Source organism: Megalopta genalis, chromosome 3 (genome assembly GCF_051020955.1).
Source record: "Megalopta genalis isolate 19385.01 chromosome 3, iyMegGena1_principal, whole genome shotgun sequence".
NCBI lineage: Eukaryota > Metazoa > Arthropoda > Insecta > Hymenoptera > Halictidae > Megalopta > Megalopta genalis.
In genome coordinates, this window is record NC_135015.1 from 22,346,439 (window position 1) to 22,373,303 (window position 26,865).

Consider the following 26,865-nt stretch of genomic DNA (forward strand, 5'->3'; position numbering starts at 1 on the left):
GGAAGCAACTATAGGGTAGACACTAACGAATTTACTGTGTATGCACGGCAGGATCAGGATCGGGGACTCGAAGATCCAGTTTATGGAGACTTTAGCATGGAGTAGACGCGAGCGGACCGCCCGTGCAACCAACGGTTGACAGTAGATCATCGAATACTACCGCACTGACAGTCTTTCCTTACAACATTAGCAGCAACAGCGATGATTGACTTCCATGTTCCAAGATTGCCAAATCTGAAAGCTCCTCTTATCGGTTGTCGTTGTCGCGTGGGCAAGTGAATTTTTCTAAAATCGAACGAGCTTTCTATCGCCGCAACGCAGCTGCAATACCAACGAAAACACAGTTAGAGCGTCCTACCATCTGTCGCAGGATATTGTATCGCCATTGTCGTAGTCTTATAATATTAATGTGTGCACTGGAAAAAATCTACTCGAACGAAAAAACGACGAGAACGAAACGCGAGATGTATATGTATAACGTATGTACGATATATACATGCGTGTATACACGTCCCATATTGATCATCGCGGTCATACAAATTTAGAAGTTTAAGAATTGGCAAGACGATAAACGCGTGTGACCGCTTCGCGACGGGGTCAACGTAGAACAAATGAAAACTATATGAATTCTAAAGTCTTCCCCCGCAATTTACGCGCGCGCGCGAACATCGTGGAAGAAATAAAATGTATACATATTAGTTATGTTCGCTTTATATCCATTTGTGCCATACACAGATGTTGTCTAAGATGTGACACAGTCAAACACAGGGTTCAATACGAAGATTTTAATAATTAAAATGCCTAGGTACGGAGAAGGAGAAAAGACTGGTAGAGAAAATCACCGCTATTAAACTAGACACTTAAAGAGGCACATAAATCGATTGAAACGAAGTGACATTTGCTCATAGCTAGGAGAATTATGATTTTTTTTTTTAAACGTTCAAGGCAGGATAATATATTATCTTCACTCGATTATTCATTTATCGCATCTATCATACCCATTGAATATTCGATACGTTTCTATGCCGGAAGATGACATTTTTTAATCGTTGTCGACGATTTTACGAATGAAACGCATAAATGATTAGATTTATCGTTAGCTCGAGAAATAAGGAACGGTAAATAGCTGCGAAAAGTAACTCTGATAAAAAGAAAAGAAAATAATATACTCAATATCGGCAGTAGTTTTCCTTTAAAACTGTAATGAAAAACAAGATAGACATTCCATTAAACCGAGTAGTATACAATGTGTAGAACGCAAATCAGAATTAATAATAATAATAATAATAATAATAATATTAATAATAATAATAATAATAATAATGTTGTAATTATTGCTATTTATCATCATTCATTACACTGTCATTACCGTCATTATTGTCATCATCGTTGTTGTTATAATTATAACTGAAGTCTTAATGACCGTTCAAGTAGATAGAAATTATAAACTTAGTCGGTAACGATACCTGCGTTTAAGCACAAGGTAAATTAGTTAGTGAATTGCGTGGAACTATGACCATAATTGTTTATAACGAAAACAAAAGATGGTTACGATGTATAGGTTTACGGTACGTGAACCATAAAATCAATCAAAAACTGCAAAATTCGTTAGTAATATCTCTCAATGTATTAATTCAATGACACACGTTTTTAGTTGATTAGCTTTATTTGAATAAAGTACAATTAATAAACTGCCTATGCACAAACAAATGTATACAAGCTAGATTCAAATGTTATCCTATTTCGTTGTAAATGTTTTTGTTATCATATATACATACGCAACACAACATAGTCATTAAAAAATATCATTTTGATAGTATCTTGTATTATAGTTTTTAAGAGGAACTCTCTTGTATCACGTACTGCTACAACCTGTCATCCCTCTGACTATCAGAAAGTAAAGAAATATTAATAAGCCATTGCAGTTCAATAATGATATATAACAAATCTAAGTTTAATCAAAGTAACAACCGAGATATCTGTATCGATGTAATATAGATAGGTCATCCATTTCTCAAGTAAACTGTTGTAAGCTTAGCAAATTTCTCCCGAACCGAGGTTTCTAGATCTTTTCGACGACGCAAAACCTGTCAGAGCTATATACGTGTGTTTCACTCGATGACCAGAACAAAACGAAGGTGTGACAAGATCGCCTTAAACCGATTCGAACTCTTTTAAAAAACAATACGTGACAACAACACCTAAGTTTTCCTATTTCTAATGCGGAAGCGTTCCGCATAAATCACTTGTATAAGTGTATTAATAACTAAGTTAGTATAAACCTACTAGTCTTTCTAACTCTAAACAGAATTTGTATAATATGTATCTGTACATGTCTACGCGTGTACATATACACGTATACATTCGATTTAAACAAAAAACAAAAAAAAACATGCACAGAAAGCACCAACAAGAGATACATTGTCAAGAAATGTTGAAAAATTGCATTACATAATTTATTTATTGATATCACTTTAAAACACCTTTACAGACAGACCAATAAAATATGGGACTAAATGAAACGTCTTTGTGAAAAATAAAAATTGACTTAGCTTCTGAAAAAAAAAAAAAACAATTCAAATTCAATATTATAAATGACCACTCTGTCGAACTACTTTTTGAAGAATTTACGACATCTAAATGTACACGTTGCACCCCACATTTCAATAGAGAATGATTAAAACATTCTTCAAAATTCTTCTCCTCTGCCATCCTATAGGTATCGTATAGGTATCGCAACCACTTTCTACGATCGTATTATCTTGGAATGTGCAAAATGAATAAATTACTTTATAGGAATGAATGTAAAAGTAAGATATTCGACGTATATTGCATCAAGCAGTGTTTACGCTCAGATAAATAATCATTCTACTCTTTTGAAATGTTTATTCATTAAATTGTTACGCATTTGTCAATTTCTTTTTCGAAAAGTTTGTACCATGACTATAGTTTTAACAAATGTACTTTCAAAATTGGAACAAAATTCTCAAATATTTCCGAGCATGTAATCGTTTGGAACGGCATAGATCGGTAGGAATGCGGCAAATATATTAAAAAATTAATATTTGTGCAATTCTTTTTTCTTTTTCTTTCGTTTTCCGTTGAACGTAAACATACAGATGTTTGATACCTAGAAATAAAAAGATTTTTTCGAACGAACTTTTTCTTGGTTAATCGTGTTTAGAGAGCAGCTAGGAGTTCGATTTTGTACTCCCAACTTTTAACAATTATTCAAATCCAAACGAACGTTTGAAAAACTCTCTCTATCGCGAGTAGAGAATTTAAGAAAAAAATTTAGCGAGATACTCTTATTTTTTAAATGAAAAACCAAAAAGACACAAGCGAATACTACGAAACAAAATGTATCTACTATTACTTTTATAGCGCTTTCGTTTCATTTCTTTTTGTATTCTGTTACAACATTAAATGTTGTAATTGTACACAGGCAAAAAAATTTTGCGTGCGATTCGCAGTATTGGAAATGTCAATTAACAAATAACAATTCGTATGTAATCGGTCCGACGATAAGAAAGTCGTTATGTATTTTCTATAATATTACTGTAGATAGCTACTGCGTTAGATACAATTAAACAATGTGTTCTTATCATTATTCGTAATTAAATTATAACGTTGTTACAATAAACACAAGATGCAAAACAGTATGAAATGAATACGTGTACGAATGATAGAGACAAGAGTGTGCGCGAGCGTGGTCCAGTCGATTGTCCTATTTATGTTGGGCAATGCGAAGAAATTAATATATGTATATGTATATGTATGCGATGGCTCTACATGGCCTATTATATTCGGTAGATTGGAATTACTATAGTCGATAATTATAGTATCGAAATTTTTTTATCATTTCCATTCGGTTGTATATTAAGTATTTATTTTGTAAATGTAAATGGAACTTATCGATTACATGACAAAACTCCCGTTATAAGTTTAGAACTGAATGAGATACATGATGCGATATGTAAACCCATCTTCTTTATTAAAAAAACACACGCAAAAATTACACGAGTACGTTTTACTGATCGATACCGATCGTATACATTCGATTTTCATTTGGAAAAAATTCTCTAGTCCCATTCGTTCGATCGCGTAACACGTTTCCGAATGTGGCCGCTTACTAGAAAACACCGACGATGCCCTTTCCCGGGATCCGCTTTTAATTACGTTAATTTGAATATTGGCGCGACGCACGCTATCGACAGAGATACCAACTATTAACACCAACACAAACGTTGCGTCATATTGCGCACTGTGTTCCGAGTGGTGTGTCGCGAATCTCATTTTCGAAAGATCACGCACACACATACCGCGTCGTGAAATCAAATCATCGGCCCGGGAAACAAGAGTGCAGAATCACGAACGGCGATTCTCAGTGTTCATCCGATGCAATTAGTTTTGGCGCGTGTGGTTGCATACGTGTTGCGTGACTGTCGTTTCACGTATCTGTGCGCGCTCGGTAGGTCAAAATGGCGTGAACCGACCGTGCGATTTTAGGTTATCTTCGCTCGTGGCAAATCACGGCGGACCAAGGAATAAAGGCGCGCGCGACCACACGCGGCCTGGCATCTTTTCATTAAAGTGTACACCGTGATCCTCCACGTGCGTTTTCGAGATCGAGTTACATGAGTTATGAGGACGGAATGCCCGCAGGCGGTAACAGTCGTTTCCGCGGTTACCCAGCGCGGATGTCCGAGCGTCAACAACTCGCGCTCCTTCTCCAAATGACCTCCCAGGAAATAGTATCAGGTGAGTGAGAACAGGCACCTTTGTTTAAACAAACACGCGCACAATTACCCTCGCAACTTCACCCGTCGCGACGCAACCCGTGCACACGCTCGATCGATTATCGAGCGATCTTTATCCCGCGTCGTCTACGCGCCTAGTTTCCTATCGTTGCCGTTGCCTAGTCGTCGATCACCTCGACACATATCCGAGGCGACATTTATTTCATATTTATACAGGACTTACGTATCGGACAGTAGGATTCGCTGCGATATGACATTACATACTACCTATTATACATAGGTTAGTCCAAGATATATGCTCTCGACAACTCCGTTCGATTCGACCACTAATCGTACATTTATTTCTCGACCGATACACGAACAATTAACACTCGCACAAAATCTCCACACTCCCATGTCTCGATTAGCCGTAGTTTCCCGCTGTATTGCTTTGTCGGAACAATCTGCAACACGATACCCGAAGCTAGTTATATATACCATGCCACAGACGAGAATTTGCTTATGTTATACGATTGCCCAGCATGCTTAGTTCTAAGGTACGCCATCTGTGTATTGCGACGCGGAGGGAAATTTAAATGAATCTAGTGCGAGACTTTTATTCGGTCGGAATCCCGATTTTAACGCGCAATTCTTTACATATTTTTAAGTACGCGCGTCGATAAACTGTGCGAAAAGTGCATTGAGTCGTGTATAGCAATTTTCGAATAGAAAAATCTTCGAAGTACGTATACGTAGAAAGTGGAAAAGTTAATACACTCGAAAGGAATACAAGTGTTTAATTATTAGGTCCTGTTATTATATCTTTATTATTCGCCGAGGAGGCAATGTTAACGAAACATATGCGGATAGTATCGACAGTTGGAACTAGAATATCCCTTTCGTTTCCGTGTCAAACCGCGCGCTAACTTTTCAACTCTGCGCAATAATCGATGCACGCTCGTCGAGATCCTGCCACATGAAAATTGTCTTGATACCGACACCGATTGCCGGTAACTCGTTACAACTGCAATTTACACTAGGAGGCGTTAATGCCAAGGTCCGCTCTCTCGCTCTATTTAATCTATCTATTATGTTATTCTTTATTTTATACGCGCACAGGTACGTACTACCTACGCGTTTGAATTTCAAATACATCTGTATGCTCGCGATCGAACGAAAAAGTGATCGATATCGATTACCGTTTAAAACCCGACAAAATTATCTCGAAAACTATGTCTTATATCGATAGGCTTGTTTACAGAGAGAGAGAGAGAGAGAGATAGACATAGACAAATTATATCGTGTATGTATACCGAATGATAGAAGTTTATGCAGAATTCAGAATTGAAATACATGTTAGTCTCGTACAAGATTGTTTTACCTATCACCGATTGTAAATTTTATCTGTATAATTTTTAGGTGGAAATCGAACAGAAAATACAACGTCCAGCTCTACCTCAAGGTCGTCGACATTGCAACAGCGTGGATCGAAAGGACGATGGTCTAGCAAAAATGGAGAATCGACGGTCCACGCATCTATTAATCGTAAAGAAGATTTTCGCGTTGGGCAAATACTCGTAAACGGATATGATCTCAATGCTAAAGAAACGAATGGTAAGTAATTTGAATCTTTTCTACTCTTTTCATTCGCGATTCCTCATTTTTCTCAAGTTCAATCCGGTCTTCGATATACGCATGTACAATGGCTTATAAATTACACGATCAATTTTTCCTCATAAAAAACATAACTCGGTGTTTTATACGCTGAACTTCAATCACAACGTGACAATGTAGCTTCTAAATTGTTATAAATAATGCTCTTAATTTTCAAGCTTTAAAAGGAAAATTATCTTTTCAAATAATCTTGCGTACTCTCGATCATTTTGATCTCTTCTTTCGAACAAAATTCCATATTCTGCTCGCACTCCCCTTGTGTTAGATAATCTTATTCTTCCGCGAGCCTGAGCGATCATGAATTTCTACTAAAATTTATGGCATTCAACGTGTGCGACGATGTACGATGTACGCGAGTGGATTTGGTATTCTGCGATTCCGACGTTTAAATCATCGGGGCACGAGTAACTAAACGAGTATTGGAATCCTCGTGCGAGAAGACATTGTCTGCGTAAGATGTGCCTAATAGGGTATTCACCAGCATCCTAGTCACAGGTGCTCGACATCCTTGTTGTTCAGGGGTGGCGAAGGGATGAAGCATCTACCGTTGGGCTGGGGAGGGGCAGCAGACAACTCTCGTACAGATCAATACTCGAGACAGGGCCGCACTGTTCCACATAGTTTTTCAGCTGACAACTCAAAAAACTCGCGTCTTCCAACATTCGTAGATGTCGGACGTAACACCATGAACTATATAGGTTTTCTATTTCAAGATATCGTCGATCCCATTTGTTTGGTAACCGTGTCTTTCTTCGAGTAGACCAGTCGCTCGATAATCACCCACCAGACAAGTACCCGTTAGAAACGCCCTACACCTATGCGCATCGCTCGCACACGCGAATGCTTTCTGTCCTGATCTTTGTACGTACATACGAGGAAACTCAAAAATTGTGTCTACGATACTAGAATTAAAAATAATGAAATTAGCTATTAAAAATAGTAACAACTACATAGATCGAATCACTTGTCTCGCTTAATTTCATATTTCAATACGTTTGCAATTTGCATTTAAAATGACCTTTCGACTCATCAAGATTTGCATTAATTTGCAAGCAACAAGTTTATTCTCTCTCCTCCCTCTCTCTCTCTCTCTCTCGCGCGCGCATTTTTATACTTTAATTGTGAATGCGATGTACATTAGATATCTTTTTATCGTTCGTTATATCGCACGAATAATTAAAAATTACTATATTTTCTCCGAACGTTCCGCAGTAAACAATCATTTAAACCTGTGTCCACCTGCGAGACGATGCCCACGACAAATCCAATGTTTCCATCGAGAATTTCGAACCCGGGTTTAAAGCCGAAGATTCAGTTCACCGTACCAGACATTCTTGAGGAAGTAGCCTTTAATGCCTGTGGGCGTTGGACACCCGTGCGTTTGACGTTGCAAGCGTTACAAGTAATCATTTTTCTACGTTGGTACAAAGATAGAATTTCACAGCTGCATACACGTATTTTAACACTTAATTTCTCGACTGAACGAATTATATTTTTACGCGTAATATACTACTCCATTTTTCACGATCAAGATTTCCTCCATTCATGCGAACATGATCTATATTCTGTGATACCACTTATGTTGACACGTTAAACTCGTAAAGGCATACCGAATATTACGGAATATCTATATTTACAAAGAACTTTTTCAATTTATTTTGAATCTTCGGTATCGCTTCCGGCGATTCTTCGATCTTGCGTTTCATTTACGGAGTTTACCTATTATTTGGAAATTAATACGTTGACGTTTTCTACTTAAATATGCAACATAACACAATTAAAGCGACTGAAATTTTTATTCGATCGTCCGTCCGGGCGGAGGTGGCGGCAGTATCGGGCGCCGCCCGTGTCCTTAAAGCCGATAGATCGCTCAGGGAACGACGAATCCGTTGTTTATCGTCGTACCATTTTCAAACTGTTTTCTCTGTTAACCGATTACGTAACTAAAAAGATCGTTCACGTATTCTACGCAGTCTATCGTCGTTAATATTTCACCTTCCGAATTATTTATTCGAGCGTAAATCGCTAAATTTTAAACTCTTATTCGCGTTCTCGCTTTCGTTAAATAATGCACGTTTCCGTCTCATAAAATCACCCGTCCAACAATATTGTTTCTTCCATGGATATAGATTATATATTTGCACATTTTCAATAGTTTTATAATTTTGTTATGCGAAATTAAGCTAACAAAAATAAAAGTATCGTATCGGTGTGTCAGAGGACACGACGGCCTTATACTAACAGGAGAAACATCGATCGGGAAGAAAACCGACGAATGTGGTAACTTTATGGCAAAGACCATGCACACTACGAGTTTCTCTCAAAGAAACATTTCCAATATATTAAGAAATCCTGGTCCGATCGAAAGAGTGTTAAGCAACGATAAGATAATTATGATTTTTATTAAACATATACACGTTGTACGCGATACGTACGTTGTACAATAAGAGATTGGGAAATAGGAAAGAGGGAAGTCGGGGCTCGTTGTCGGTCGGATTGTGAAAATCCCATTGTTGAAGAATTTCAGGCTCCCTGCCACATTTGTCCGTACGTACTTCTGTTAACCCGAGATTCTTGAGATTGGTCGTCGTTGCAAAAATAAAAAGAACACAAAGTGACCACAGCAGTCATTATAATCTATCGTCTTTAAAGTAAACGTTACTTTTCATGCGCGTAAATACCCGGAGAGCGTATCATGTCCCTTTCGTATTCACCGGTAAACGTTTGCGAGGTGCCGAGCATCAGTCGTCTCATCGTCGTAGTTAGTCCGTTATTTTACTCAATCGTGTTTTCACTTTTACAGGTATCCTACCCTTCCTTTGTTCTCTCTAGTTCGCCTACCTCGTCCCTACAGACCTTTCACTAATCTGCTTTGCGCATAGTTGGTCCGTTATTCTACTCAATCGCATTTTCACTTTTCCAGTTATCCTACCCTCCCTTTGTTCTCTCGAGTTCGCCTACTCCGTCCCTACAGCTCTGTCACTAGTCTGTCTTTGCGCATAGTTGGTCCGTTATTCTACTCAATCGCGTTTTCACTTTTCCAGGTATCCTACCCTTCCTTTGTTCTCTCTAGTTCGCCTACCCCGTCACTACAGCCCTTTCACCGGTCCCGTCTTTGTGTTCGCTTTTCGCATCAACCTCCAGTTTTCAAGAGATGCACGTTTGCCATTCCAATCTGCTACGTTGCTTACAGCTCAAGTTACAAAACCCTACCTTATCGTATCTTTCCTCTTAGTATGTAATTCGTATTTACGAAGATATCCAAGAATCAATGGCAGTATAAGAGATCGATGCATACTTTGGCTAATTTTTAGAACCTAGTAGCCACTTGTTCCGTACCAGGCATGCCATAGAGACGTGCACAGTACCGGAATCGTTTGGAACCCAACCATGCCATGCTACACGGGGGGTGTCCCTGTACTTCCCAAACCAAGCTTCTCGATTACAGTTACCGGCCGCATTGCTCGAACTTGATCGGAAGGACCATAGAAATTTAAATAGAAAGTAACGAATGGGTTAATTTCTCGGATAATATCGGCATGTCCGAAAATAGGGATCGGACACGCGTGTGCTTCTTCTTGCTACATCAGCGAATGTCCGTACCCTTCTTCCACAGCTCTATTTGGCGCAGACCGCGCGCGCGAACACGCTCGGAAAGTAAGCGATAATACGACTGGTGTGCCGAGCGCAGGAGCAGGAGCGGCACGTGAGGAAATGCTGCCATCGACGACACATGTGCGCGTACAGGATACACATACGTAGCGATGTAGCGATAAAACGCAGACATTCGAGGATCGTGCATAGACGGGTTACATAGCCGCGAATTCGCGACGGTGCGACTGCACACATTTCCACAAACATCGTGAACCGTCTTATGGAACGGACAAGCACGAGCACGAGTGGGAACAAGAGCTGAGAAACAGGAGCACGAGCACGAGCACGAGCAAGACGCACGAACGACCAACAACGTCGTTGGCGGGATCAGCTCGGTTCCGATTGGCGAGGAAGAGAGTTCGTGGTTCACCGTTGGTGGGGCGACGCGGGGAGAGGCGGAGCCAATCGTCGACATAGCGACGCAACATGGCCTCTAGTTCGCGAGGGGCCGTGTTCGCGTGCACGTCGAACACGTACGCGTACCGACTTTCCCCCGGCGGACCGACAGATGTCGCCCTAACCGCCTTTGAATCGTCAAGATCGGCGTGACAAGTGGCCCCCACACTCCACGCGCAACGAAAAAACGAAAACCGAGAGGGAACCTGTTTATCGCAACAAAAGTAATCGGATATCGTACGGTCGCAACCACGTGAGAATAAGTTGAAACGAAAACCCCGAGTACCATCGATACGGTCGAGCTTTAAGGACACCGACAACAATGATATCTCGTCCATCAAATTTCGAAGCATCGAAAGTCTCGCTGCCACCGTGAAAAATCTCTCTATTCGCGGACCGGGCAGATCTTAGCCGATCGATCGTCGCTTCGCAGCCCTTCGTGCGGTTTTTTTTCGAAGACAACGTTGCCAAAAAGGGGAGAGAAAAAGTACTGTAAAACCCGAAGTCTTCTTTAGATGTGCACATTTCGAACTGTGCAGATACTAGTCGAATATCTAAAGCCAGAGTGTGTAGAAAGTGTAATTCCATAACAGAGTTTAACTCCTTGCGCGCAGGTCCTCGTGTTCGAATAGTGTACGTAAATTATAAAGACGTTGGGCAGAATGTGAAAATACTGAAATACGTGTGAAACGAATGTTCGCTTCTCTCTCTCTCTCTCTCTCTCTCTCTCGTCTCGTCGAACGTGTAGATTCGTGACATTCGTAAACATCTACATACGTATATTCGACCGAACTTTGTTTCCTTGTGCCACTGTTCCACTATTTTCTATTCTTTCCACAAAAGATACTCTAGATCGTATATAGGAGAATCGTAGGAGCACGCGTCTACTAGGTTTTTATTTCCGTTTCATTTGTGAGCACAGATACCACAAGTACGACTTCACCCGATGAGAGTACCACCTTCGCGTCTGATAACTCATGCTCTCCAGTTGAAACAAGCGCAACAGCGCCATCGAACGAGCAACAGGAACAAGAGAAGCAACAACAACAACAACAACAGCAGCAGCAGCAGCAGCAGCAGCAGCTTTACCAACACCACCATTCCCAATTCCAACAACAGCAGCAACGTACGACCGGAAGTGCGCCAGCCGCTGCACTGCACGTTGCTGAGGACAGTGGAGCCCCCTGTGAGATGCGGAGGACACCACCGCAAAATAAAGGTGAGTTTGTATGTATTTATGCCTACAGAATGTTTCATTTAACTCGGCCACTGTAAATGTCTTCGTATTATTATTTGAATGGAAACTAAGAATAAGCATTTAGGGTAGTAGTGGAGCCGGTTACTACGAGGTGGTGACCGATCGCTGTGCCTTTGGTTTCTTTTCGGGCATAATTAGCTTTATATTTGTCGAAGAAGACGTATTCAATTTTTTTATTCAAAAATACACAAAATAAAGCGATAAAAATTAAAAGTTAATCATGCCCGAAAACAAACTAAAGGCATATCGACTGACCATCCGATCGATAAGTACCAACTATACTAAAACACCATTACAGAGAGATACTAGCGAAAAAATGCACTAACATTATTTGGAAATAATGTAATAAATGTCTCTACACATTTTTGGAGTTTTTTTTTCTTTCAATCGCAGAGCTTTACTAGAAATTAAACATTTACGCACACCGGTAGAAAAGTATACGTAACGTTGCAAAAATACATCGAGAATTATATCGCATACTACACTATGTTTTTAAATAACCTTGAACGGAAACATTAGGTATATCTGACGCGATAAGAAGAAGAATAAGTGTCGGTGGTTGAATTTGCAAGCGATCATTTTTGTTGCAACTCTCTGAAAACGATATCACGAAAGTGTATGTAAGTTATAAATACGCGTGTTGCGGTTTCTCTGTGTATGGTCGATAATATCCGGTTCTTACTCGCGCGAGTTTCACGTTTCATCGACGATTTTCCAGTAAATACTACAAATTGTTGGAATACGCGATCACGATGAAATTACATTGTCATCCAACATCCTTACGCTATTTTACAAATTTGTAGGTTCTTCGTTCGAGAAGAAATATTGGTAAATGTAAACGTTGAACGTATAGAGGAAAATGATGAAAAATCGTACATATTGAATAACGGAGCTAAATTTGTACGAATTTAGCGACAAAGCTTGATATTTCCTGCAAATTTTCGACTCTCGTAACTCGAAAAGTCGTAATTCGTAAACTCGAAGTCCAGAATAATAGCTCGTGCATAAAAATGGTGAACAGTTTTTACGAAGTTGCTAATTGTAAGCGGGGGAAAACTTTGCTAACGATAAACGTTCAAGGAGAAGGTCTGGCTTGGGTGCATCGCTCTCAGTTTTTTGACTGTGTGCGCGCGTGTTCGGGTGGTTGAACGCTCAGCTGACCCGACTAGGGTTGGATAACGCGCCGCGGACATCGAACCTTCTGCTTTAAGAAAATTAAGCGATAGAGGATTTTTCTTACCCGAATATACCCATATGGAAGTACTTAAATCGGTGAAAGCTTAGGAAACGATAGAAGAAACTGCTCGCGCGTCCTCTAACGTTCGATAGTTTTCAAAGAATATCGTCGATATCGCTTTTTTATTTAACCGACGATATACCGTTGTTAAAGCATTATAAGGATAAACGAGCAACAACGAGTCGGCGAAACGGTCGGTCGTTTTAAACGTTGCAAAACTAGCTTTAGATCGTATACGATATACAAGATCAACTTGATATGGGAAGAATCACGTTGCTTCAATGTTGTTCCACGTGATGGAATTCTACGTTTATTTTCTGGATCGGATGGTCGCATTTATGGCACAGAAGTAGGAAGTAACGGAGAACCAACGAGCAAAGCTAGAATCTCTCTGGAAAACTCTAAAATCGTCGTAAATTGCAGTACCGTTTTGTGGAGAAAACCAGTTTCAATTATTCGACGCCGAAGTTTAGATTCGAACATTAATTTACGATCTTCGCGATAAATTGTTTGCTTTCTGGGTTTGCGATACGAATCATCTATTAAAGCGAATCGAGAAAAACTATTTACAATAGAAACGAAACTTTCTTCGTATTCAATGATATAGAACGAACGTGTCGGTTCACGTTTTAAACATCATAATTTGCATCGGGTATATCTTTGGCTGGCCGGCCCGTGTACAATTTCGATGCAATTTCCGATTTCGCTGTTCCGGTGATGCAGAGGTCGTTAAAGTCAGTACCATTTTGCTATGTCGGTGCTATAGATCCCTGGCGACACGAAGTCTGTACTCCGATCCAATTGTGATTCCATACGATGTCCGATCTATCCCGTAATTAGTTTCTGCTTATCCCTCGTCTATGGTTTAATCCTCTTACCGACAAGTTGCAAGTACAGTTACCGACACGACGGTTCTTTCAACAAGCGATTCACAATTATGGCGAAATAAAACTTAAACATCGAATGTAATACTGTACGATTGCGTTCCGTTCTTTGTTAGAAAAATTGATCCAGATGCAGACGAGGAGAATATAGTTACGGTTACGTACACGCAAGTGTGTAATACATAGGATACACGTCGTTTAACGAACTAGATTATTTTTCTTAGCACGTTTCTCTTTACATTTTGTACGGGCTGCGGATCATATTAAAAACAATTCGTAACGACGGTAAACGAACATGCATAGGGACAGTTTACGAACACACGATGGGAGAAATGGATTTACTGTCTCCAAATTATCGTTATCTCGATCTATATTGTTCCGTTTATCGCACAGCGACGATCAGCGGGAATTTTACTCTTTCCGATGCGATATAACTGCGAATGGCACAATAAAATTTTGCTCTCTCGAACACTATGGGAAATACGATTTACCTGTACATCGTGATATTTAGATAATATTACGTATTCTATATCTCTGGTCGGATCAGACCGAAATAGGTTATTAGAACCGATTCTTCGTCTATATCTTTCTTCGATACAGATCTGCCTTTTACAAATATCTGTTAGCAGACAAGATGCTATAAATGCGGGTGATACAATCGAATTCCACGATGAAACAACAATTCGTGGACGAAAAATTAATATCGAATTTTAGTTTGGCTCATCTTGTTGCCAATTCGATGAAAAAATTCGATATAAAAATCTGTATAATATCGTCCACGAATTACCGTAGTCCGTGGACCACCACCGTGCATCCGATCGGAGCGGGCAGCTGTTACGACTACGAGCGAATTTCAAGTGTCCTCCTTCGAACAAGAGACCATCGAGATTCCTCGAATAAAATCATATTTCTGACAAATTCTGCGCATCCGGATACACTGCGTGGATACAGAGGATCGTGCAGTCACCACCGATCGGTAATAATAGCGACCGATGCGAAGACAGTACTTAATTAGACGCGACATTCCCGAGTAGTGACGCGTCGGTATCGTATATGCGATGCGATGCAGTATGCCCCGCCTGGGTAGAAGTTGGCTGAGACGGAGACGCGGCGACACAGTCGCGAGTCAGTTCCTCTCTGTCTTAGCCGCTAGTGTCTTCGGTCTGGCGTGTTGTGTGGGATCAGTGGGATGGGAGCCGGAGCCGTGCGGGCGGCAGTAGTGTACACACGCTGCTGCCGCGGCTACTGAACCTCTCGACTCTCGACTCTCGGCTCTCGGCTCTCTCGACTCTCGACGACTCTCGCGGACCGTCCTCGTCTACGTCTTCGTCCTCGTCCTCGTCCTCGTCCTCGTCCTCGTCCTCGTCCTCGTCCTCATCCTCGTCCTCGTTTCCGTCCTCGTGCCTCGTACCCTGTGTTCTCCGTTCGTCGTTGGCCTCGCCTCCTCGCGGTGATACATCGAGGCTTTTGCTATCGTTGCCGCCGCGCGCGATATCGTCCAGTGTGTTTTTGTCGCGCAAACAGGTATGCCTCGAGGCCATCGCGTTCCTTTTCGTGCGCGGATCCCCGCCGCTGTCGGATCATCCGAAAGTACCGTTGCTAGCGAGCATTGACGACCACGTGGCTTGCCGCGTGTTTCAACGTATCACCTCGACGTAGACGTTGACGTCGACGTCGGCGGTAACGCGTAATTGTTGTCTCGGCCCGCGCGTCGCCGCGTTCCGTTCCGTTCCGTTTGATTCTCGCCACGGTGTTCCGTTCGGCCCGGTTGAGAAGCATCGTCGTCAACGAAACGGGAGTGTCGAACCTTGGAATACATCTTCTGGTTTTGCCGGCGACGGAGTAGGACAAAGGCAGAGCTTTGCAGAGGTGAGCGAGAAAGGAGCGCGAGGTGGGGCAGACAAAGACCGAGACGGAGCGTAGAGAATGAGCGAGAGAAAGAAAAGAGAGAGAGAGAGAGCGCGAGCGCGCGAGGGAGAGGTAGACGGAGAGAAAGAGAGAGGGAGCACGCTGACTGGCGAGCAAGTATAGTAAGTACATTGGACACGTTTGCGCTCACGGGTTGCGTCCATCGACACCGCTAGGGTGATCGCACCTCCGAAAGGGGTTTACGTTGCAGTCGCTGCAACTGCGCACCGTTTTACAAGCTTGCAAGCTCCGTCGTTACCGTCTCTGTACCTGTTTTTTCGAAACTTACATCGGGCAGCGGCAGGTACGAGACGAATAACGTTCGCGAATAAACGATGTAGAACGAAACGTTATCGGTATCGTTGCAGGTTGCAGCGAAATATCGACGGCGAAATTAATCGGAGTCGAGGGAATTAAATGAAGGACCTGTGAATTATTTAACGGCTGCAATTAAAAACATGTCTAGCAAGATTAAAACCGGTTACGTACTATGTCTGGCGCGTTTCGCGGAACTCGTTAGAAACACGATACAAAGCGTGTCCCGTGCCCGCTTTCGACGCAACCAAATCTTTGACACTTTCAGCTCGCGCGATATGCTAATTCTTCGTAGTATAAATCACGGGGTCGCGAAAGAAAACAATGACACCGTTGAAAGTAATATCGGCGCTCGACCTTGATTCTTTTCGTTACATATCGTCTCGCTTCGTTGCGGCGTCCGATTGCTAGATTTTAATCGGCGCTTCAATTAGCGCGGACTTAATCGCGCTCGCCGAGATCGGTGCTCGCTTCTCGTTGCACCAATATTTCGTTTCGAAAACTTTTGCTTTCGCTTTCCGTAGCAACGTTTACCGTACGAACTGCCGCGACACGCGTACTTTCCTTTATTTTAAAACAATCGGTTGCAAGATACAATGTCGTACGCGTTTACCAACACTGTGCCGTGACCCGTGTCCGCCATAACGCGCGTCATCGGATGTAGAATTCTGTTTGTCGCGCGCGAGCCGGAGCAAGTTAACGAACTTTTTTCTCAAACGGAACCCGATAAACCGTGTGTCATCGTCTCGTCGAAAGAATATTATCTTTCGGAGCAAGTTAAAGACTCGCGATGCGGTGTAGTGTTTACAAAGGTCAGGAATGGAAAGAAGTAACGAGAGACGATTTAAATTTCAGCTTGTGCAACGAAATCAATGTTGTCGGTGTTCTTTCGCCGCGAAACGGCGTCGCGACGTAGCGTACAAGTAAAAATATAGAAAATCTCGTACGAACGTGTACTTAAAAATAGTTAACGCGTAAATACATTCGGTCTCGATGAACGGTGTGTCGGGCCTGTATTTATAAGAACGGGCGACGATTCGAAATGCTACCGGCCAACCAGTCGATTTCACCGATCTTATACTGCCGAACAAAAATATAATATTACAAGCTTGAATAATTTTGTCGATACATCTTTTCGCCATCTGTTCTCGTCGCTTCTACGATATTACGATCGTAGACCGTAGAGCGTATAGAGCATTCTCTCGAGGGAAAATTTAAGACACCCGGTGCATACGAATATACAGGGTGGTGTCCGCTTAAATATCTCGTAGATGTATTACCCTGTATATTTTGCTATGCAACGATGCACGGATAACTACCGCATTTCTTGTACAGTTAACTGTCGTTCTTCCATCCCCGCCACTCCTTGGGAAGAACCGACAGAGAGAGAGAGAGAGAGAGAGAGAGAGAACCGTGTCGGAGTCGGAGTCGGAGCAGCTAGCCTTACGAGTACTCTACGCGTACCGAACAAGCTTTCTGCGGTTCCGGAGAAAGGAAATACTGTGCACAGATAACTGTCGCGATAAAATTCCATATCGATATCTCAGTTGTTCCACAAACACATGTTAATAACTCCGAAAGCGTACTCCAAAGTATCTTATCTCTTTTCATTATTCGATTTCTCCATCGTTTCGGACCGTTTCGATTATAGTCGATCGTACACGGAGTATCGGTTTCAACTGGTACGATACTCGCTCGCGAACAGTTGTTCGTACAACTTTCGCGTCGATCGTGTGGTAAAAAGGTTTTATCGGCGGCTCGATTAACCGACGATATCGGAAACCGGCGCATTCGATTAAACTTCGAAGATCGTTCTCGAGCGGGTTACGTGGGAGGGCAACGCGTGCTACGCGAAACGGTATACGTATACGCGCGCGTATGTTGCATTCGCAGAATTACCGGGTACGCGTAGCTACTTGCAACGGAAACCGTGCAGAATGGATCGTAGCGAGCGCTAATTTAGCAGTACATTCGTAAAGTTGCCGAAATGCATCGGCGTTTCTTGGAATTTTCCCGGCCCGCGCGCGAATACACAGTTATATTTGCTCGTCGTCGTTTCCTGAAAAGATCGTTGCACAAATATGTACTCTCGTTCTAAAGATAGCGTCGCGCTTCTCGCATTGGCATTACCCTGACGATGGTATCACAAAGAGAATATTTATTCGCGATCCTCGCCTATTTTCCAGCTGATATAAACGATCGCGTAGCTGCGCTGCAGCTTGTAAAACCATTATGTCGGACTCTGTCGTTCGTTACCGTAATTCGCGCAGCGATCGTAGTCCTCGTTTCATCGGATACATATTTAAGAAATTATTTATAGACGTTTCATCGCGGACAGTGTTGCATGGTTAGGGCGCTGTCGGGGGGGTAGCCGTTACGCGGTAATTACCAGAGTGCGAATCGTCGCGCGTCCGCGTTGCAACGGCGAGAGCCGCTTTCTTGCTTCGAAAATCTTGGTATTTTAGCATACTCTTCCATTCCGATGGAATCGTCGAACGTAAATTAAAAACCATCGATACCGTTCACGAGCAGCCCGTCGTGCCGATAACGCGCGCCAATGCTGTGCAAAAACGGTGGGCAACTATGAATTCATTGACCGAGAGCAGAGAGACGATGTATTTTCGGACACGATATCCGTGAGCGCCAAGTTCCATTGGCACAATTCCTTCTATTACGAAGCGAATCGAACAGCGAGAAGAAGGCGTGTTGCGTTCAACGACTGTTCCGTCCTTCAACGGAATTTATGGGCTGCATCCGCCTAACTTTCTCCGGGACGAATCGCCTTTTCCTTTTATCCCTGAAAAACATTTATCGACGGGGAATCTTCGGCTCGACGAGACAAATTAACGGTCCTTCGACGAACGACGCGCAATCGACAAAAGGTCGCGTTCGTTAGGTTTTCAATTTCGTAGAGCCTTCTTCCTTGCAATTTCTAAGTTTATGATTTCTCGGGCCTTCTTCTTTCCGGCAATAAAGCCATTTCTGCACTTTCGAATAATGCACACCTTCGTCGGCAGCATCTTTTACGACAGGGTCGCTGGCACGCACCGCTTCGGTCGCCCGTCCAGGGTTTCTTGCTACCTGCGGCACCGCGTGTACGTCACTTTACATCCCCTTCCATCGCGTCACCGGCCAACCAATTTCTAGTCTTCCGTTCACGAAACGGTATAAAAACTCGAAACCGATTCTTCTCTAGGTCAGTTGTCGCTTGTCGGTTCATCGTCGTTTAGTCTTCGGTCATTCGTCGGTCATTCGTCGGTCATCGGTGAGTCAGTGTCGGTTCGACTCGATCCATTCGAAGCCTGGTACAGATAGTCACCCCTGTGTTAAAACCATTCTTCGTCAACCTATCGTCCGTATCGCTCGAAAGAGTCGTAGGGAATCGCGCAGGTCTAACAGTTTCACCGTTCGATCTCACCGGGAAAACGTGAAAGAACAACGACCAACTAAAAACGATTCCAATAAGAGCGTCTATCACGGACGGTTACAGCCCTCTCGGAAATCCGTGTTACACCGGATCTCGTTGGCCCGCGTACGGTTCGAAGACGCGCGTATCGACTCGAATTCTGAAATTACGACCGACGTCGTGTCGACTCGCAGATTCGATTACACATTGATCGAACAGAGCTTGCGTCAACCTCCGTCAACCTCTCGATATCGCACGGCATCCTAGAATCTCTGGAAACGAGCTACGAAATACTAAATTGTATCCCGAACTCGATTTACGATAATCGCGACTCGAGTATTTATCTGCCTGCCCGCTCGAATTAACTCGTACGAGCTATTATTAACGGTAGCTTGCATTCAAATTTTCTGTTCTGCCCGTCATTGGGACAACCGCGTCGAGTGTTTTATGCGTACGGTGTGTCGAGCGACCGCGAGAGCTCCGTTAATTTTCAATAATAGATACGCAAACGTCGCGTTCCGTTGGTACTGCTCGATCTAGCATCGTGGTTCTGTTCCGCTTTATGTATGTACGCGGTTCGATAGCCGTTGATCTACCATAAATCTCAAGGTGCAACATAGTCGCTTGAAACAGGTCTGCTCGTCGCACGATGTCCTTGGTCGAGTTCGACGAGCGAAGGACTCGAATTCGGAAGTTGAACAAATTCTGAAATTTTAGGGATATGCGATGAAAACGTGGAGAAACATTTTTCGACGATAGTTTTTCCTTTTAACGAGGACTATTCGTTGCGTATCGTTAAAAATATGTTACGAGCAAGAAAGAATTAATCATTTTTCTCAAATTAATTCTTTCACGGAAAGTTACACGATTACTTTAGTATCGTACATTCGTCCAGGTCGGACGGAAATCATTTATAGGGAAACAAGGGGTCGGTATAAATGCGATCGACGATCGACGATCGACGACAGACGCACGCGTCTCGAAATGCCCCGCGCGCGCACCGCCTTCGGATCCGTTTCGAGCTGTCTCGTCGCGAGACGGTAGTTGTAGGCGGTAGCCGTTAATTTGTCCACTAACTACCCGCATCTTGTAACATGTTTTACGATCTGTCATCCATGTCATCGCCCTTTGGGCTATTTCTGTACGTTCGAAGGATTCTCTCCGCGTATTATCGTATCGTTTGCCAATACCGTTATATGGAATCCACGTCGTTTTTAAATCCTTCCAAAGTTTTTATTCTTTCAAATTTTAGGTATTTTTTGTATCGCGAACGCGTCGAGTTTATTACCGATAAGTAAGATTCGTGAAATTGTGGTGCACCGCTTTCGTTCGATCCGCAAGCTCTGTTGCCAATCGGTCAGTTTTAGGGGCACGTTAAAGCGGCCGAAATAAAGAGTTTAACGACACGATTTCCTGTAACGCGATCGGCCAGTAAAAAACTGGTAAACGTATCGATCGCGATTCAGGGTTCTCGCTCCTTGGTCGAGCTACTCGGGGAACTCGTTCTCCCAGGAATCTGGTGATTAAAGGACTGTACCACCGATGATCGCAACCAGCGGCTCATTCCCTTGTGTATCTTTCTTTGTCCTCCCCTCTACGAATATGCCTCCTGCCCCCCTCCTCCCACCCCCCCCCGCACCCCACCTCTAATCACTCCTTCTCTTTCCGACCGGCCGATTCTGTCCTCCGTCGCCCCCCTGTGTGTGTGTGTGTGTGTGTGTGCGTGCGTGCGTGCGCCAGAAGAGTACTGGTTTCGAGGAATCTCGTTCCCCGGCATTCGGTCGTTGTTCCTGCAATTAACCAGTGTTTTGTTCTCCACAGTTGACAGATCGGGAACCGGGCAGTCTGGAAGCTCGCCGAGGGTGACGCTTCGACTCAACCAGGTGCGAGGAGCAAGGGATGAAAAGAAAGGAGGGAGCACTGCCAACTCCCGTCAGGGCAGCATGAACGCACAGGTACGCGCGTTATTTCTTCGTAATCCTTCGATTCTGATTATTCAATGTTCGGCATTTTATGTTCGAAAAAGCTGTACACGAGTCTCCTAATGAGACAATCTTGAAAACATTATACGAATAAAAACGATTCGTAGCAAAATCTATGATTTCGATAGCGATATCTCACGATAGAAAAGATTATGCAGCGACGCGTCGATGTCTACAGAATCAAGGTCAGATGGAAACTTCAATGAAGACGTCGAACGTCTCCTCGGCGACCGTGAATAATGCTGTCTCGGGCTCGAGCGCGTCGGGGAACGCATCGTCGGCATCCAACGACAACGGCGACGTCTATGAATTTAAAAGTTCGAAGGAACCGACACCCGTACGAGGTGCCAGTTCCTCGCCGAATCCGAATCCCGAGAAGGATAAAGACGGTGGCAAGAGTGCCAGCGGTCAGGGAAATCAAACCGGCGGGGGTAGCAACGCGTCTGCCAGTGGTGGCTCGACGACATCGTCCGGCGAGACGACGACGACGACGACGACCTCGATTTCCACCGACGACGCTGCTACCGTCTCGGCGTCACCTTCGTCCAAGCGTGCCTTCGAGGGCGACAATCCCGAGGAACAGGACGAAGAGAACCGTAGGAAAAAACGCAAAGATTCGGAGCCTGTGAAAGACAATTTGAAGAATGCTACAACCGGAAGGCAAAGTACGGGCAGAAATACTGCCAATTCGGGGGAAAAAGTATGTATCGGTATATATATATATATACCGTTGTAGCACACACAATGTTTGTATAATAGATGAAAATAGAATAACGAACTATCGTAACTCTAACGCAGCTCTGCTTCTCGTTCCAGTGCACAAAATCGGGTAAACAGGGATCCGGAGCAACTTCCGGTAAGAGCAATCAAAACACGACTTCCATTAGCGCGGATAGGAAAAGTCCGAGTACCGCTTCGATGGCGAGCAGTCCGAAGCCTTCTAATCCCTCTGGTTCGACGACGAACGCGAAAACAACTACTACACCGGCACCTCCCGAATCCGATGGCGAAGACGATAGATCGAAAGGTTCCGATTCCGCTTCGGCACCCAAAGTACCGCCTTTGAAAATCGTTATCCCACAGAGTAGCACGTCCGAGCAAGAACAGGGAAATAGAAATGGGAAAAGCACGTCCAATAGAAGTCACCAGTTACCGTACGTAGTGGCAAGTTCTAATAGTAACGATTCAACGGACAAGGATCAGAATCAGTCCGCGAGTGGTACGACGAGTCCCACGGAAAGCGGAAATAATACTAAAAACGAGGACAAGAAAGATTTCAGTGGAGCTTTGCAGCACGGGGAGGAAAGGTCGACGCATCATCAACGGGTGCTTAGAAGTTCCCATAGATCTAGCAATGGTAGTAACGGCTCGTCGACCTTGAAAGAAACGTCTGCCTCGACCGGTAGCGGAAACTATCCTAATTCGTCTCCCCTGCCTGTAACCGTTTCAACGGACCGTTCGAATAACTCGTCTCCGCAACAACGCCACCATTCGCCGACACCCGAAGTGGCTGGTGCCGAATCGAATAAATCTAGTTCTGTGGACGCTTCGAATGGTAATGCTAGTTTGAAAACCAATATTATGATGGAAAAGTCAGAGAAAAGTACCGATACTGGCGGAAAAAGTCAAAAAGATGGTAACGTAGAGAGCTCGGAGAACGCTTCCGCAACTACTTCGTCGACAGCGTCGAACGTAGGTACCCCGGCACCACCTGTTGAGCTTCATCCCCGAAAAAGAAAAATGAAACCAAATAAAGAAGCACAGCAAGCTGCTACAGCCGCATCCAGTGAAACATCCGAAACCACCAATACCGGTCCAGAAGTGCATCCGCACGATCAGCCTATTACCAATTGTTATCAATTGTTTCTCAATATTAGGAAGCAGGTCTGATTTTTCCCCAAGTTTAACGTTTATTTCGATTCATTTGTATGCACGTTGCAAAGCAATAATAATCATTTCTGTTTGTAGATCGAACGAAGAAGAAAGGGCCTCTTTCCGGTTCAGCCGAAACCACCTCAGGGCTTTAAAGACTATTTAATGAATCGTTGTACATACGTATTAGCTGGAAATGCGAATAAAGAGCCAAACGTTAATCCTCCGGTTGGGTTGCAAGGCGCCATGAAGGATTTGTATATCGAACAAGAAAAGGAAAGATATCGTCTTAGAATGCAACATGTTGTCGAAAAGGAGAAATTAGTTTTATCGGTGGAACAAGAAATTCTCAGAGTACACGGCAGAGCAGCTAGAGCTCTCGCTAACCAATCTCTTCCTTTCTCCGTTTGTACTATATTAAAAGACGAAGAGGTTTATAATGTTATTACACCCGAGCAAGAAGAGAAAGACAGAAACGCGAGGAGTCGATATAACGGCAGGTTATTTCTGAGTTGGTTGCAAGATGTCGATGATAAATGGGAAAAAATTAAGGTAAAAATTGCACCGATTCAAATATTTATGGCCTGATTCTCATCGTACCCCGACACATTCGTTATTTTCTACTTTGTCTTCGATCGTTTTAGGAAGCTATGTTGCTTAGACATCATAACGAAGCTGAATCTTTACACGCGGTGCAAAAAATGGATTGGGAATGGAAACTGAAAGAAGTTGGATTATGCGAATTTAAGGCAACACCTCAAATAGAAGACGTGCATGTTCCGATGGTACATGTTTCGGACGACTTTGATCTACTCCCAGCTTAGTGAATAGTGATCTATCGGTTGACATGGTATAACTGCTCATACGATTTTGCTCATTTCCAATCTCTATTGTCCCGAACAAAACGCAAAAGTGATCGTTCTTTCACATCTTGAAGGTTCATTTGTTCTCGCACACGAACACCATGAGTAACGCGGTTTAAATTTATTTTACTTAAAAATACAACACTGCTACTTCAGTCCCAATCTAAGTGATCGCTTGTTACTACAAGATCGGACCAATTTTAAATATGCCGGGACGTTAGGTATCAAGTATACACTACTACCATTTCTATCCGTTTCTCTTCTGTGACCAATATTCTCGTATCAGAGATTCATACTTTTATTTCGAATTAATCTTATTGAAATACAAGTGATTGCATTTTCATATATAGTTTGGTTGAGATAGATTGGCGTGGAAGTCGCAATGATGCGTTTTTAAAATGGCTTTTATAGCCGGAGTATTCACTCACCAGAGGTAGGATCAATGACAATGGACTTGGCCAGTCGAACAGCCTACTTCCAATAATGCACTCGTAGATGTGAAAATGTGTACAGTGATCGTGTTCTAATAGTGTGACAGTCGGTTCGTGTGCGTGTGCGTGTGTGTGTGTGTGTGTGTGTGCGTGCGTGCGTGCGTGCGTGCGTGCGTGCGTGCGTGCGTGCGTGCGTGCATGTTGGAAACTGACTGTAATCTGTGATCTCTATCATAATGTATTCGCCACTCTTTTACAGTTATCAAATTACGTTGTATCGTTTTTAAAGCTATTGTTATACATTGAGGCTGTTTAGGAGACAACTTGACTCTCTAATTAGGTTACCCAATTGCATTTATAGTTTTATTATTATTTTAAAATTATTCATAGCAAACGTTGTTTTTAGATCGCATTACGTTGGTACAAAAGATTTTTTTCTATTTATAGATAATAGAAGATTAAATTAAAAATTGTGAATGAATTATTTAGATAATAATTGGATGAAAATTTTAAGTATCATTTTCAGAGTTCCTGAAGCGACAGATACGTTCATAAATAGCGATCCTATTTATTTCAATATCGAAAAGATATTCTTTCAGCAACAATTAAACTGCAATGGTTTCGTGTGTAAAAAAACATGATCGCCTTTCTTTTTTATCCAATATAATTTAGTAACTTTATACAATGCAAAGCTTTACGTGCATTACTAAAAATCTTTCACGCCAACAGAATATTTTTGAACAGACGAGGGGTAAAAATTACGTGTGACGTCTGAAAATGTATAATAATGTTTCAAATTGTGATGTTTAAACATTGGATAATTAATTCAATTTGTATGTTGCGATCATTTTGTACTATATATTTTTTTCAGTACACAATGCCAACATAACAATGTATTGTACATATTTTATACCTAGGAACTTATAGTAGACTACAAGTAATGTATTAAAGTTTTAAATTCGGAGGTTGTGTAATAAATAAAATTGTTTCAAACTTAAAATTATTCTTATTCCTTCATGCTCTTCTCCTTCTCTTCGTTACGGCTTAAATGAAAATCTATCGGTTTGTAGTGTCCCATGATTTTATGGAAATATTCTACATGTAGAAATTGCTCTTCGTTTAAGAACAATGGGTTTCCTCTTACATAACACGTTGTAAATGGCCCAAGTACATCGGGTACGACCACTTCGTCTTCTGTAAATACGGTCTGAAACATTTTATCCATATATAAATGCTATATAGAGGAATAAAATTTAAATACAAATGCAAATAAATCTGTAAAATTGTTAAAACTACCCGAATTCGCCGGTTGAAAAGAGAATAGGTCACTGCAATGTATTCGTTCTTCTCAGGATTGTAATATAGTTCGATTACATATTTTCTTCCTAATAAATAGTGTATAATCCCTGGAGAACATGTAGTATACAGGAGCATAATGAATGCTACAATCATCGTGAATAGTGGTTTCTCCATGTCCATACATCTCATATAAATAAATGGCTGAGTTACTAAACTTGCACACGAAGTTAATAAAGCAAATGCTTTGATATCTCGAATACGTTTTTTCAACTTTCCGGTATATATAAGCGATACATTCGTTTCTCCATTATCCCCTGCATGAAAATATTTGATTTGCAGGGTCCGAGTAAATTTCTATGGCACAATAAAATTGTATATATTAAAATTACTAAAATTTTATCTAGAAAGAAAATTGTACTTTTGTTAAACACATGCAATTGTATCGTAAATAAAGCCTTTAAAAGTAATCAACAATTGTTTTTAAATTCAATTCGTTATCATGTTAAATATCTATATTGTTTTAAAAAATTAACCTAACCTGAAAATTTCCAATGTTGCCTGGAAAAGATGCGATCGTCTGTCTTTGCGAAGCAAAGTTATGGAAACAGAACTTTCTTTGAATTAATAAACAGTGTCGAACTGCTAAAGACATTGTTGAGAATATATATAATACTGTTGCGAAAAAGTATATTATACAAGGTATGGATATATGTACACAAAGGCAAAGCCTGGTTGAACCTGGTTGCAACAGATTGAGGTTAAAGACGGAAGGAGACGTCGTATCGATCGTCAGCCCCATATTCAGCCATATTGATAGGCAAATAAGTGCAAGTCCACTCTACAGCCGAGTTTAGTTATCACTCGATTACATACATATGTTCTAAGCACGGTGTTTACCGGTGTTCATCGACGTTCATTCTCAGCTGTAATCATGTAATCGACACGCA

At 42.3% G+C, this 26,865-nt stretch overlaps 3 protein-coding genes and 1 long non-coding RNA gene across 20 annotated transcripts in view; 2 read left to right on the forward strand and 2 right to left on the reverse strand.

The window, feature by feature from the left end:
• LOC117218939 (uncharacterized) overlaps positions 1-4,018 on the forward strand; it is a 66,206-nt gene extending 62,188 nt beyond the window's left edge. For all 16 annotated transcript variants that reach the window (XM_076520333.1, XM_076520336.1, XM_076520328.1 and 13 more), the window contains one exon: positions 52-4,018. In XM_076520333.1, the coding sequence (XP_076376448.1) occupies positions 52-95 (44 nt within the window). In that variant the 3' untranslated portion in view covers positions 96-4,018. The remainder of the gene's footprint in view (positions 1-51) is intronic.
• LOC117218944 (uncharacterized) lies at positions 3,971-11,497 on the reverse strand. Its single transcript, XR_004489918.2, has 2 exons — positions 11,241-11,497; positions 3,971-5,203 (listed from the first exon to the last, which is right to left on the reverse strand). It is a non-coding gene; the product is annotated as an uncharacterized LOC117218944 (long non-coding RNA).
• On the forward strand, positions 4,623-25,619 carry LOC117218940 (uncharacterized). Of its 2 annotated transcripts, XM_033467703.2 has the most exons (8): positions 4,623-4,761; positions 6,159-6,353; positions 11,386-11,682; positions 21,293-21,426; positions 21,632-22,153; positions 22,270-23,337; positions 23,422-23,877; positions 23,970-25,619. In XM_033467703.2, exons 1-8 carry the CDS (start codon positions 4,638-4,640, stop codon positions 24,147-24,149), a joined length of 2,976 nt encoding a protein of 991 aa, XP_033323594.2. In that variant the 5' UTR covers positions 4,623-4,637; the 3' UTR covers positions 24,150-25,619. The 2 variants fall into 2 exon arrangements, with proteins under 2 accessions (XP_033323594.2, XP_076376453.1); XM_076520338.1 differs by lacking the exons at positions 4,623-4,761; positions 6,159-6,353; positions 11,386-11,682 and adding an exon at positions 16,732-16,877.
• LOC117218943 (transmembrane protein 70 homolog, mitochondrial) lies at positions 25,458-26,865 on the reverse strand. Its single transcript, XM_033467708.2, has 3 exons — positions 26,457-26,865; positions 25,916-26,272; positions 25,458-25,826 (listed from the first exon to the last, which is right to left on the reverse strand). The coding sequence occupies exons 1-3, from the start codon at positions 26,715-26,717 to the stop codon at positions 25,626-25,628; spliced, it is 819 nt and encodes a 272-aa protein (XP_033323599.2). The 5' UTR covers positions 26,718-26,865; the 3' UTR covers positions 25,458-25,625.

Coding starts and splice junctions, on each gene's coding strand:
- LOC117218940 (XM_033467703.2), top strand. CDS start 4,638: ATGAGTTATGAGGACGGAATGCCCGCAGGCGGTAACAGTCGTTTCCGC. Junction 6,354..11,385: donor CAATGCTAAAGAAACGAATG/GTAAGTAATTTG, acceptor TTGTGAGCACAG/ATACCACAAGTACGACTTCA. Junction 23,878..23,969: donor ATAAATGGGAAAAAATTAAG/GTAAAAATTGCA, acceptor CGATCGTTTTAG/GAAGCTATGTTGCTTAGACA.
- LOC117218943 (XM_033467708.2), bottom strand. CDS start 26,717: ATGGGGCTGACGATCGATACGACGTCTCCTTCCGTCTTTAACCTCAAT. Junction 26,273..26,456: donor GCAACATTGGAAATTTTCAG/GTTAGGTTAATT, acceptor ATTGTGCCATAG/AAATTTACTCGGACCCTGCA. Junction 25,827..25,915: donor TTTTCAACCGGCGAATTCGG/GTAGTTTTAACA, acceptor AAAATGTTTCAG/ACCGTATTTACAGAAGACGA.